The 13,734-nt window shown below is 43.7% G+C and overlaps 1 protein-coding gene across 2 annotated transcripts in view; it reads right to left on the bottom strand.

Annotated features, from left to right (window-relative positions):
• CDYL (chromodomain Y like) overlaps positions 1-12,709 on the bottom strand; it is a 110,699-nt gene extending 97,990 nt beyond the window's left edge. The window contains exon 1 of one of the 2 annotated variants that reach the window (XM_080379968.1): positions 12,087-12,709. Coding sequence is in view for 1 of the 2 variants with exons in the window: in XM_080379966.1 (XP_080236092.1) it covers positions 12,087-12,110 (24 nt within the window). In the remaining variant the exon portion in view is untranslated. The remainder of the gene's footprint in view (positions 1-12,086) is intronic. The other variant, XM_080379966.1, reaches the window with a different exon arrangement.
• Positions 12,710-13,734: the final 1,025 nt, after the last annotated feature.

The following is a 13,734-nucleotide window of genomic DNA, read 5'->3' as shown; positions in this document are numbered from 1 at the left end:
AATGGCCTCCTGGATGACACTCATCACTGACTACAGATGATATCGAAGATACCCTGCATGCTAGTTAAATACCTCTCTGCAGTTACTCTCACCAAAAAGCAAACGAAACCAAACCCAAAGGGAGACAGGTTTGTCTGTGGCTTGTACTTGTAGCTTAGCTTCTCTCTGTAAGACCCAATCAGCCTTCTCTACCGTATTCTAAGATGTTTTGACAATATTTACTTGGAGGGAGCCAACCAACCAACCAAAAATTAAAAAAACCATAACAATGAAAAAAAGAAAAGAGAAAAAAGAAAAGAGAAGAAAAAAGAAAAAAAAAAGGAAAAAAGAAAAAGAAAAAGAGAAAGAGAAAAAAGAAAAAGAAAAAAAGAAAAATGAAAAAAGGTTTTATTCTGCTTGTGCTTTGGCTCAGGGATTCAAATTTTACCAGGGAGATGAGAAAATTATTAGCAATCATTTCTGAAATACTCAGCCTGACTAGAACGCTCAGTACTAGACTAACTGTGACAGAGGGAAGAGAGAATTACATTTTCCAAGACAGCATTCAGGTGTCCTAATGATGAGGCCCTCCATTTTTCCCGAACAAACCCTGCCTACCCATCTTTCTACAAAAGACAGTTCTAGCAGGATGTGCTATATAACAAAGTTCCAGTTTCTTGCTCACAAAAATTATAAATCAACCTTACTTTTCAATCAACAGACAACTAATTCCACACTGAAAGTGTTCATTTCTGAACAAGTCAGATGAAAAAAGATCTTTCTGGTGGCTTGACTGAAAACAAGAGAGATGGGTATTGGGAAGACATTGGGAAGGTAGAGCTTCAACACTTGGCAAAAGGGACAAACGAATGAAAAGGAAGCATCCATTTACTGAAAAGAGAACATAAAAATATCACGTGGTTCCACAGCCCAACCACTACTTTCTTCTGCCCCTTCTCATAATTTACTATGTCTCGGTGTACTTTCAGACTTCATTTAGCATGTAAGATCTAAAATCCCTTCCCCTCAAACTGATCACTTCTAGTCACATCTTAGTTCAAGCTTCGTAAATATAAAGTGTACACAAGAAAAATAATAAAGAGCCAAATAAAGCATTATTTTACTAATAGAACAGAATAAAAGAATAGAACCATATATATAAGTTAGAATAATAACTCTTATTAATTGCCATTATTTATGAAAACATCCATCATGAACAAGCAAAAAAGCCGAAGGATGTTATCTTTTACTTGACAAGAAGAACGTCATAATACAGTAAATTATTTTATGTGCATGCAAGAAATCAGTTTTTTTACAGTTAATAGCTTTTATTACAGATATATATATTCAAGTGCAGAGGATTAAAATCTTGAGAATAAACTAGGCTGTAATTACTTGAGTAAGGACTTTAACGTTGAATAATTCACTTAACAATATATTCAAATAACACACAGCAATAAAGACAAGAACTTGCCATTTTACAGACCTATACCAGTAAAGAATGATTAACTGAGACCTTCACTTGCACTGAAAAAAAAATAATCTCACGCTGTGTAAGTGTAACCTGACATCTGTCCATCACTCACTGCTTTTCATGAGTATCCAAAGTCATGAAGAACTAGAGCACAACAATTTTATCTGGATAAATGGAGAAAAATAACATAGGAACAGGTATAAATAAGTAACAGTAAAGTTTCATCTATCACTGTGGGTGGACAAAGACTTAAAGTTCATGGGGACAGAAACCATACGATGTCCTAGAGCACATTCTATCTCCTCACTAAATCCATGTTTTGCTACTAATGGCAGCAGAGACAATGACCAAAATACCATCTTACTCAACAGGCTTCTTCTGCATTGTACCAGTTTCAGGGCAAAACTGAATTTAAAATTGAAACTGATCCTTGTAAGGAATTGGTTTTAAAGATAAGGTGTTGTAATGATTTATCTCAATAAGCATTTTCTTAAAAAAAAATTCCAATAAAAGACAACCTTGCTATTAAATCTTACTGATAAGGAAGTACAGAAGCATGGCACGGTTTGCATACAATTATGATACATGCATACTGTTGATGAAAAAAATCAGCAAGATCCCATCTTTGTGTGGTTTTAAAGATTTGTGAAGTGGTAATCTTTCATACCCATTGGGTTTCTGTAGACATGGACATAAGCTGTCAAGTCAACAACTGCTTGATGAACTAGCTTCCATGTTTTAACACTCCTACAATATTACATTTCAAAGAAGCATCCTTAAATACAGTAATCTCTGCCTTCTCATTCAGAACCTAATATTTTATTCTTGGGCAGTTTAAATAAATAAGCACCAATCTCAGGAGACCTGATGAGTACAATGTGGGAGAGAGGAAAAAAAAATCAATTAAGGAGCTGCCCTGATCCGAGAGAGGTGCCTCCAATATGAGTGAAATAGAATCTGGAACACCGATGGACCTTTTGAAACAGTATGCTACCTTATTTGCCATCAGCCTCTGGGAAAAAGTTATTTGTTGTAATTGATCTTCAATCCTTGATGGCCTGGGTAAAAACACAGCTTTTCCCAACATTAATCCTGTGGAAGTCATGCCTCTTGAAAGTCTGATAATAAACTCATCCTAGACTTCTGTATTACATTCTCTTACAAATGTTTTTTTCAAAATTGAAATGAAATCGAGATTGTGGTCTTTACTCTCCCACTCAACACGACCCCTTCTGTACAATCACATCGAAACACAAAGTACATAACACTGAACATATAAACCAGACAAAGGAAAGAACAAATGCAAAAACAATTTGTAAGCTGGGCTTTAACCTTCTCTAGCCACGTACATACACTATAAACAACCTGGTGTGCACAGACAGCTTAAATTTTAACTTTGAAACTTCTGACCTCACTATATCGTAAGTGAAAATTTATTGACTCCTGTATAACTGTGCTAATTTAAAACTTCTGTTGCCCTTGGGAACGTTTGGACATCTAGTTATTCCTTCAGCTGCAAAGTATGGTGGCGAGCTGTTCCTGCAAATGCCTCGGTCTTCCAGGGGAAGAAGCTCTACAGCATCACTTTCAGGAAGCATTAGAAATCATTTACTGGAAATGCTTGCTCAACTGACTGTTGGGTTGCTTTGGGTACAGCTGTGTAGAATAACTATATTTATGATCTAATTGCACAGAAAAGTGCCCTAAGAACAAAAGCTCAAAATTCTCAGTCTGGTGTAAACAACATTGCTTTTACTTCTGTTTCTTTTTTCTTAGAAAGCACTGATCATCAAAGATCAAGTTTGGTCTTTATCTGTGACCCAAACAAGCAATAAAAAATGTGCCAGCCTTGAAAACATAAGGGGCCATCTAAGAGTTACAGCATAGAGTTACTGTATGGCAAAAAGCCTACTTTCCTTCTTTGAGGAAAAGTGTTCTGTCAATCTTCCCAGTTTTGGAAAGATTATACTCCAGTACAATCTACTATGGTTTACACTTACTCTCACAAAAATAGTATTAGTTTCAAATCATCAGGTTAATTCCTAGAATTATTATTACAAGCACTGTTACAATTTGTTTTATTCTGTGGCCATATTCCTCCGTAAATTTTCTAGGCTAGGAGTCTACTCACACAAAGCAGTTAGTTAGACCTTATTTTGGGATGCAGACCTTAAGGACGTGAAGTCTCCACTGAAGACTTTGCCGGTATCTAGAGCATACGCTGCTCATGACTTTAGATTTCACTGAGTTGGTGTTTCTGTTTTGTCTGATCACATACCCTAACGACCTCTTCTTGAAAATTAAAATCCAAGTTAATACAGAGTTCAGTAACAGCAATGCATTCAGTGGTTAGGACTCAGAAAAGACTTGTACAAACACCTTAAACTCTACCATTTGAACAAGACCCCAGTGACTGTTTAGAAACATTGTCTGGAGAGAAACGACGCAAGCTTAGCCAGACGAACAATTGTGCTAACACGAGTGAGTGACCTGGCAATCGCAGCACACTCTCCGCTCACACCACGCCCTGCCAGGATCAACAGAAACATGCACAGCATCGCTCTTCCCACCGATGTGCCCGCCTTCACCCAAGCCTACAGCCACCATCTGCCAGCAGACGTGCCCAGGGAATGAAGGTGGCCTCTGAAGATCTGGGGAGCTCAGGTCACGCTGCTGACGATTTATAACCAAGGCTGAAATCTGGTCCCACCAAAACCAGCCACAAAAGCTCCCAGTGATTATCGCTGCCCCACGTTTCCCATTTTTTGCCTCTACAGTAAGACACTATGGACCCACAATAGGAATCAGGATGCTGAACTGGATGCATCTTTTGTGTCAGTAGGTATAGTCTTCCATTCTCATTATTTCTTAGAGACACAATCCCAGGTCTGTTAGTTTTAACCTTCTAAGTGACCCAGCCACTAAAATATGATGGAAGAGTCACGCTGTGCTAGCACGAGCTATATTTTATACATTTAACCGGGGAAAATCAGGTGCTGAAATCAAAACACAACAAACCAGCCCGATTTAGCAACTAGCCAAACTATAATCCAGCTAACTTTCCCAAAGTTACATTGAATTGTTCTACATTTCATGAATCTGTATCATATGTCTACCAGTAACTGGTAACAAAAATGTTATCAATATAGAAGCAAAGTTTCATTGAAGAACTGTGCTTTATGGGAGGACCTCCAAAAACTACAGACTTCTGAATATCCACTGAATACAACATGCAACACATCACAGTGTCAGGGAAGTACACTGCAGTTAAGATACAGTCATTTCAATACTCTGAAGAACATACCTCTATGGTTCTCCTACATTATATTTGCAAAACGTCCATCTAACATTTTTCAGTGATAAATATATTAAAACATACTTCCCATAACTTGCTTTAAACTGTGGCACCTTCAAACTAAAGCCAAATTATTATTCTCTAAACCAAACAAATTTCCGTAAACCAGTGTTTTACAGTAAGTGAAGATGTTTAGAGAGGTATTTAAATGTCTTTGCAATATGAAAATCACAGACACTTTAAAAAAAAAGTACATCTCCTTCCTATCCTGTTCATCCAGGATACTCAAACCCCCACCCCCACCCTGGGTTTTGATTTTTCAGATGCTACTGTGACAATCAGCAAAGCCTGAACATTAAGACCTAATTTCCTTAAAAGCTGTGGAACTTTCAGAAACTGTGGGGACAGAAGAGCTGGAGAGGCACAAAAACAAATGTGGTTAGGCCACTTAGAACACATACCTTATCTTTTCCCACACAAAAAAAAAGAAACAAACCAACCATCAGACATACCACAGCCAAGAAGGAAGATTTGATCAGAGCTGCACTAATTTATTTTATGCAATGCAATTATAAAAGGCGAAGCCTCACTGAAGAGTCACAACAAAACTAGTAGTTACAGTAGTTACTTTGTTTCCTTATTCAGTAAAACAAATACACAGTTAAAAGATACTTAGTAGTTACCTTATTTTGCATTTTAAGCTAGCAAAGTCACCTCAAAATTATTTAAAAATGCAAATCTACGGTTAAAAAGTAGTTTTCATCCATATCCATTCTGTGTATTCATAAATATTCATAGATTCCTTGAAAAAGATCTACAGCAGGTCACCATTAAGGGACACATGTAAATCTTCTGAGGATGTTTATGAAAACAGTAAATATTCTTGCCTTTATAATGTATTGAACCGGTAACATGCCAATTTTCTTTCCCTCTAAGTAATATGGAGAGAAGTTCAAAGGAATTATTTCAAAGAACACAAAATTCTTGTGTGGTAAATATTAAAAGCCCATCAAAAATTAGAAAAATAAAAGCTCTTCTCAGAGAGATACTCTGGCTTTGGAGAATACATTTGATAATGAAGAATACAGAACTTTAATTTTAAAGATATTTTCTGGACTAACAACACACCGTCAGAGAAAGCAGACAGTATATTTAATATTAAAATTATTAATACTTTACTCAAAGATAAGAACCCAATGACCCTGTATTTATTGACAAATAAATGCCACCCCGCCATCCAAAACATCAAAGGCACAGAAGACGTTAGCAGGGAGAGAGACCTGTGCATGCCTTTCCACCCGGCACGTACAGTCTGTGGAGCTCATGCTTCCAACAGACACCCAAACCCAACACACTGCCCAGGAACACCAGATTCCGAATTTGTTACGCAAGAGTAGGAGTGGCATTGTAGGCCTGCATACCAGTTATAGCCAACAGATTGACACATCCACCCGTCACATATTGAAGAAGTCATTCTGGTTCTCGAAGTTTTGTATCAAATAGAGTCTTTGCAAGCGTGGAGTATTTATCAGAGAGAGATGGAAACCATAACTGTTAGTAACTTGTTTTTTCTACCACTTTGGCCGAGGTCAGACACTCTGCAGCAGTCAGGAAGAAACGATGCTGCACCTTCTGAGGAGTCAGAGGGACACGGTATCACTAACACTGTGCCAGCCGCACCGACCTCCCGAGGAACAAGGGGCTGTGGCATGTCTCAGTAAGTCCTTTGTGTCCAATAATTTCTCCTCATTCAAGAGGTACTGAACGTGAGCAGAGTGGAAGCAATCTTCTGCGATTGTACAGTCCTGTAAGTTGGAAGAAATTATTTCGCAATTCTAAACATGACTGGCACGGTATTAGCCCATCTTTGACTGAAAAACTCAAGAAACTAAATGGCAGTGCGCTGTGAAAGAGACTGTGAAGGTAAGAATTACCAGAGCCTCCCATGCTTTGTGGATGGGGCATCTCTCCTCCTCTCCTCCTTCCTCTCCCTCCCATCCTTTTTGTTTCCACGATGGACATGGGCATTTCAAAGCAAGTTACACAGAAAAAAAACCAAAAAATTCTATTTTTTCAATATACCTATGACATATACTTGTATGTACGAAAGAGTTTTGTACATAAAACCTGCTAAAACACCACCTATCTGTGAACCATCTGCCATCCTACAGAGGACCCAGGCAGAATGTCATTCCCTTGGCTGCGGGTGTTTGAGCGCTGGGAGCAGCCACCCGAGCCTTGCCAGGCCAGCGGCACCACAGAGGGCAGGGAATGCCGCAGGAACCCCCGGGGCCAGCATCAAGAGGCAGCAGAAGATGGGGCACCAGACCTCCTCAACTCTGTCCAGAGCTCTGGGCCAGGAGATGGGAAATAACTCACGCTGGTGAAAAGCACCATGGCAAGGGACATGTTTGACAAAAAAAGTTGAGTTTCCTGCACTAAATGTGGTGGCTCCTTTCCTGCAGTACTCTTGCATTCGTGCTCTGGTTTAAAGAAGTGAAAGGCACCAAAGTGGAATGAACAGCTGGTCCTCAACTCTATTTTAAGTCAGATGTACAGATCCTAAGGGGTGGAAGCAAACCAAACAGGTCTGATGTAAATTCCTAGTCCTGTTTAGTTGGCTAGGGTTAGTCAAGCAAGTTTCTGTCTTTTACCTCTTCTGAAACAAGGAATAACATCTGCACCACTTGTCAAAATAAAATCGGAAAGATTCAGGCATGACAGCTCGATGACTTTATGAACAAGTGTCAGTGATGTTTAGCCAAGATCTCAGGAATCAACACATCAGAAACAAGCCATGGAAGATACAGCCCCAGATATCTTGGACTTCCTTCAAGACACGCTGAATTAAAATAATCCATTTTGAAGGAGAAAGAAATGGCTATTGCCCATTTCTTATAGTCGTAAGAAATTACAACAAACTGCAAGCTGTGTACTGTAGAGAATAGGTTTCATTTAAGCAAAACAAATGTTTAAACCTTCCAGTAAACACACACAAAACACGACGAAGATCTGATCACTGCAGCGTCACTAGAGCTGTGAGACACACTTTAAGTGGGTAATTCCCATGCGGTATCAAATTTTCAACTAAATGACAGCGTTCCTCCTCCAGTTTTCTATACCCATGGTTTAAAATACTAGCACGGTAGCTGAAGAACAGCCCACAGGATCACTTTCTTTGACTTGTGGCCACTACTGTATAAACAGTTTAAATTTTCATGGAATACATGCCTTTGTGTCTTACTTAGAAGGTGATCAACCTTGACATATAGCTTAACGCAAGGCCACAGAACTTCAGCCAGTTGCTCATGAAATTAATTTCAGTCTGTAACTTCTCTGTATCTGTAAATTTAATGTTAAAGGCTTTAGTTCTAAAAATAAAAACAAAAATACTGAATCATCGCTGGAAGTGAAGTATCACCTTGAGAATACTAGACATTGGGATGAAAACAATACATATCTATTTTGCAAGACACCTGATTATTTTTTTTTTAAAAGATGTTTTCCATTCCATAAAACATACCAAAATGTAGAATTTTGGACTATAGGACTTTAAATATGTTCTCCTGTAATATTTTAATGGAAATCAATTACGTCACCTTAAACCACTAGTTTTACAAGCAATGTCAAGGTGAAATACAGAGCGAAGAAAAGACAGTGATGCACAGGTGCACTTGCAAATTTCACACAAACTGTTCTGCTTACTTCTTGGTAAAACCCAGAAAAAAATATTTTCATATGAGTATCAATCACAGCCCAAGCCTAACTACAGTTACACAAGTGGATCCAGTGGGCCATGTATACCACCAGCTGAACCACTAATTCTCAGAGAAAAGATGGAAACACTTGGTCATTTGATCAAATACAATCTCCAACAGACAGAGAACTTCAATGCACCTCCACTGCATTTAGTAGACAAGGAGTTATTGCATTTTCTAAGAAAGAGACTCTTCCAAACTCAGCACTGCTTCAGCATTTGTCTACCAACTACCATTTGGTACTTCTGACCTGCTGGCTAGCACACAGCTGTCCTGGGCAGTACTTTTATGAGATCACGTCCACATGTCATCAAGCAAACTTGTCATGCCAACCACAATTCAGGATGATTTCAATCCCAGACACACTGCAAAGGTCTGCCAGAGGAGGTCAAGTGATTTGAGTGCAGAGAGAGCAGTCTGCTTCCAAATCAACCTTTTAAATGAGGCAGGTATCCTACTTCTAATTGCTCTAGTGAAGATGACCGGAATAAGCAACAACCTTTCAATGGGTGGAAATCCGTCAGTAAAGCAAAGCAAACTCGTCACAGTGTAAAAGACAGCAGCCCCGCTATTTGCCGAAGCAGCCGTACAAAGGACATTCCAGAAGCCACAGTAATGCAGACAGCAGCAGGCACCCACGAAGAAAGCTGCTGTAAGGTGTCAACAGCTACTGAAACACATTTTTGGGAAAAAACTCTGACAGCACCTCTTCTTATGTTTTCCTGTCCTGTTCATGAGTTTCTCCATGTCTGCCCACTTCAATTAACATGTTGTTGCTTGAAAAATCAAACTTACAAACGCAAAACCTACATTATTTGCCTCACCCAGAAAGGTTGGCAACATTACTACTTGTTTCACTTTGCATCTAGAAAAAAAGTGTCTCCAACATTTCTCAATCAAAAATTTATATTTTCTCCAGATCTTCTCCCCCCTCAAGAAAAAGCAGGTAACCATTACCACAACCTCTAAAATGCCTGGGAACAAAGGACATACAGGATATCCAGCCAACCCAACAAAGTCATCCTTCCAGCACATTAGTGTATTTCAAGTTCTTGATCTTTGAATTCCAAATAATTGGCCTACAGTTCAGCTCCCCCTCTCAAGAGAGGATATCCAGACTAAAAATAAAAATCACCCCACAAACAACAAGTGAATCCATATTTTTTTTCCTAAAAAAAAAGGAAAGAAAAATGGAACAACAGAACTTACCTTCATTTTTATTGCTTATAAGAGGATTTCTCATTTGTACTTTGGGAGAACCATGACACATATCAGCAGTAGTCAGCATTCATACTTAGTCTAACAATCACAAATAGATGATAACACTTTTTTCAATCAGGACACAAGACCAAGATTCAGAAGGAAAAATGAAGGTGTAAGAAAATGGCACTGGATTTCAGTCACCAGATTCAACGGATAGTGTATGGCATGAATTACAAAAAGAATACCCATGAAACAGAAATAAAGTCCCAATCAATAACATGGACAGTTCATAGAAGTTTAAATTACCTAACACGCAACATTTCAGGCCAACTTGCAGTTACATACTTCCCAAATCAGTGTTCAGTATATTTAAATTATTTATTATTTTATGATTTTTCAGGCATGGCTATAAATATTACAAGACAAAACTTGTCAAAAAATGAAGAGCAATTTAGAAAAAAATGGCAAAATAGACAGCTTGACCACATTAGAGTCCAAAAACATTAACAATTTTAGCATCTCAAATAAACCTTTCACTTACACAACTAAAGAATATGTCTGATTTTTACAATTAAAAAAAAGTAGTTTATCACTTCAGGCATTTTGTGGAAAAGGCTTTTACCCAACAGACATCACACACCGCCTGCCCAGTGAGGACAGCCACGCTCAACTGACTACTGAGCCTTCTGCACAAGTCAGCATTTCACACACAACTTAAGACAAGTTAAGAGAAGAGGAATGAGCAGTGGTCACTCTTAACCTCAGCCCAACATCCAGCAAACAGAATTTTTCTGGTCATTTTTTATGCCTGTCAAAACCAATATCCATCTTTGATCAAATACAGCGACACACAAAGAGCAAGTATTGGCCACAGGACAGTCCACGGGACCAACTACACAAGCCCTGCAGAACTTTTTCCAAAGTCAAAGCAAGTTTTTGGCAATCCTTTCACAGGCAGAGGAGAGAAACTAAATTTCTCTCCTACTTTCAGGGATGATCCCTTCAAGATTGGCTTAAGCCACATGATGAGGATGGGGAAACTTGCCAAAGCAATTAACCATGATTTGTCTGTCTTGGGGAATACAGGCCTCCAGTCTATCAGTTCAGCACCTCCACTCGGCAGTCAACTTGCTTAAAATATAAGCCCACCCAGGGCACTTTTCACTGGCTTCTGTGGGGCTGATCACCCATGGCAGCACAGATGTAACCCCATTAACGGGAGAAATACGTGCACCACCGGTACAGTAAGACATCTTCTGTCAAGTGTCCTGAAGGCTGTCAAGTCTCCCTTTGACCTTAAGCCTTCCAGCCTCTGGATATAAATACTTTTTTTTTTTTTTTTTTTTTTTTTTTTAACAAAACACTGCCTGGATGTGTATCAACTATGAGATAAAAGCCTTTTTTGGTTTTGGGTGGCCACTTCTTCACCCAAAAAGACAAGAATGGCTCCAAAACAACAACGGCTTTTCACTCCCAGGGATGACTTCTTGTAAAAATAAAAACAAGGAAGTTAAATCCAAGAGAACCATAATGCTTTTCAATTCAGGGCAAGGATGTGAAATTGCCACACGTAAGACAGGAAATTCAAAGTTAGGCTGTCACCTCATCCCCTTCTGCCCCCCCGAACCTCCCTCTCCCGTCAGCACCCCCCGACCACCTCCCGAGCGACAGTGACGGATGGCGTGTCACAGCCTTAACTTTGAATCTTCCTGGCTTCCCTCGCAGCCTTACCCGTATCGGGAGAGCACGAAGAGCCGAGGAGCTTCAATTTTAGTATTTTGCACCCCCGCAGCTTGCCAAGGCGCAGGGATGGGAGCGCAGGACTTTGGTACAGACACAAATCCAGGAGGAAAGCCCCTCCGCGCCTCCCCCCCCCCCCCCCCCGGACACATGCAATAACTCGGCGTCGCACACATTTTTGCACACATTTTTGCACACCGCCGGGCTCGCACTCCGGCGTGCTCGCTGCCGGAGCAAGTGGCGGCTGTCAGCGCTGCTCACCCCATCCAGCACCCCCCGCCCCCCACCCCCTTCTCCTTCTGGAGTCAAAGTGTTGTGTGAACGGGGGGGGGGGGGGGGGGGGGGGCACGGGGGGGGGGGGGAAGCGCAGGCCACGGGTAACACTTTGCCGTCTCCTCCTTTCAGTCACATTTCCGTCCTCCTCCAGCAAAACTGGGGAGGGAAGGGGGGGCGGGGGGCCAGGCTGGGCGGCGGGGGGAGCGCACACACGCAGGCGCTGGGCCCAGCGGGAAGGGGCAGCCGCAGCAAGTGTGGGTGACAAGCCCGCCGGCTCTCCCGAGAGCAACAAAAAGGCGGGTGGGGTGGGGTGGGGTGGCCGGAGGGGCCCGGGGCAGGGCCGGCGCTCGGGGGCTCTTACCTCGTAGAGTTCCTCGGAAGCCATGCTGGGGAGCCTCACAAGGTGGAGTTGGGTGCTGGTTTGGAAATACTTTGTTTCAGTTGGTGTCCGTGTGGCCTCCTCCTTCTCTTCTCCCTCCTCGTCTTCTTCGTCTTCTTCGTCTTCTTCTTCTTCTTCTTCTTCTTCTTCTTCGTCGTCTTCTTCTTCTTCTCCTTCTCCTCCTCCCTCTCCCTCCTCCTCCTCTTCCCCTTCTTCTCCTCCTCCTCCTCCTCTTCTTCTTCCTCCTCCTCCTCCTCCCTGCGCGTCTCTCTCCAGCGCAACTAGCCGCTCCGCTCGCTAAATGCCAGTGAGGTGCTGCTGCTGCTGCTGCTGCCGCCGCCGCTGCTGCCGCTGCCGCTGCTCCTGCTCCTGCTCCTGCTGGTGGCGGCGGCGGCGGGGCTGCGCGCTCGGCAGCTGCGCAACTCGCTCGCGCTCGCTCCCCGGCCCTGGCGCTGCCGCTCGCGCAGCCCGGCGGGCCGGCACGCGCGCACGCACACACTCAGCAGCGCACACACTCGCCGGGGCGCGCGCGCGCGGGCACACGCACACGCGCGGGCACACGCACGGGCACACACGCACTCACTCGCACACAGGCACTCGCGCACGGCGGCGGCGGCGGCGCCCCGCACCCCCACCCCTCCGTCCCCGGCTCGCTCGCTCGCTCCCTCCCCAGGAACACTAATCGAGCGCAGAGCGAGAGCTACACGCAACCACTCCGCCTCGGCTCCAGCCGCCCCCGGCACCATCCTCCTCCTCCTCCTCCTCCCCCCCCCCGCCCCCCGCCCCCCCCCCGCTTTGATCTCCCATTGTCTGCTCAGCTGAGCCCGGCGGCGCGCGAGGGGCGGCGGGGCCGCGCGCGGGCGGTCGGGGGCCGCGGGACGGCGGCGGAGCTGGGGGGAGGCGGCCGCGGGGCGGGCACGCGCACACCCGGCACGCGGGGCCCACGCACGTGCGCGGCCCTCGTCGCTTCCCCCAGCCCCCGCGCCCGTCCCGCCCCGAGCCCCGCCGCGCCCCCCCCGGCCCCCTGCCCCCCGGCTGACCCCATTGCCCCGCGCCGCCACCCCGGTGAGCAACGTCGAAATGCCGCGGCACACGTGTCCCTCCGAACTCCCTTGGTTCCGTGCCTCGGCCACGAACCACCGAAGGACGCGGGCAAACCCGCACGGGAACTGGGCAGCCCTCGGTGGTCGCTGCCAGTGGCGCGGCTGTGGCTTGTGTCTCCCAACTGACCGTCCTTGCAAAACCGGGAAGGCCCCACCAGGGCCTTGCTGGCATGACGGTCAACAGAAAGTAGCTGAGTTGTTGACTTTCTTAGGAGTCCGCTCCTAGTTACACCACGCAACTTGTTCTTACCACCTCGTATGTCATCTGGCGGCCTTTCACAGGAAATTGTGCAAATAAGGTGCCATGTAGTCAGCTATTAACTTGATGAATTGAAGGCATCGTTGTGCAAAGGTAGATGTGATGAGTTACTCCTTCAAGAGCAGATTCTGCGAGACAGACTTTCTGATCTCAAAAAGGGCTGAAAGGTGGGATGAAACCAGGACAGGAATGCCTTACTGTGCGTTCGGTCATACTGAGGCATTTGTTCCAATGAGCGTTTCCTATTCCATACCACACCAGGAAGCCA

The sequence above is a fragment of the Falco punctatus genome, assembly GCF_963210335.1.
Source record: "Falco punctatus genome assembly, chromosome: 3".
Lineage (NCBI taxonomy): Eukaryota > Metazoa > Chordata > Aves > Falconiformes > Falconidae > Falco > Falco punctatus.
Note: the sequence above shows the minus strand (reverse complement) of the source record. Positions and strands in the feature narration are given on the sequence as shown.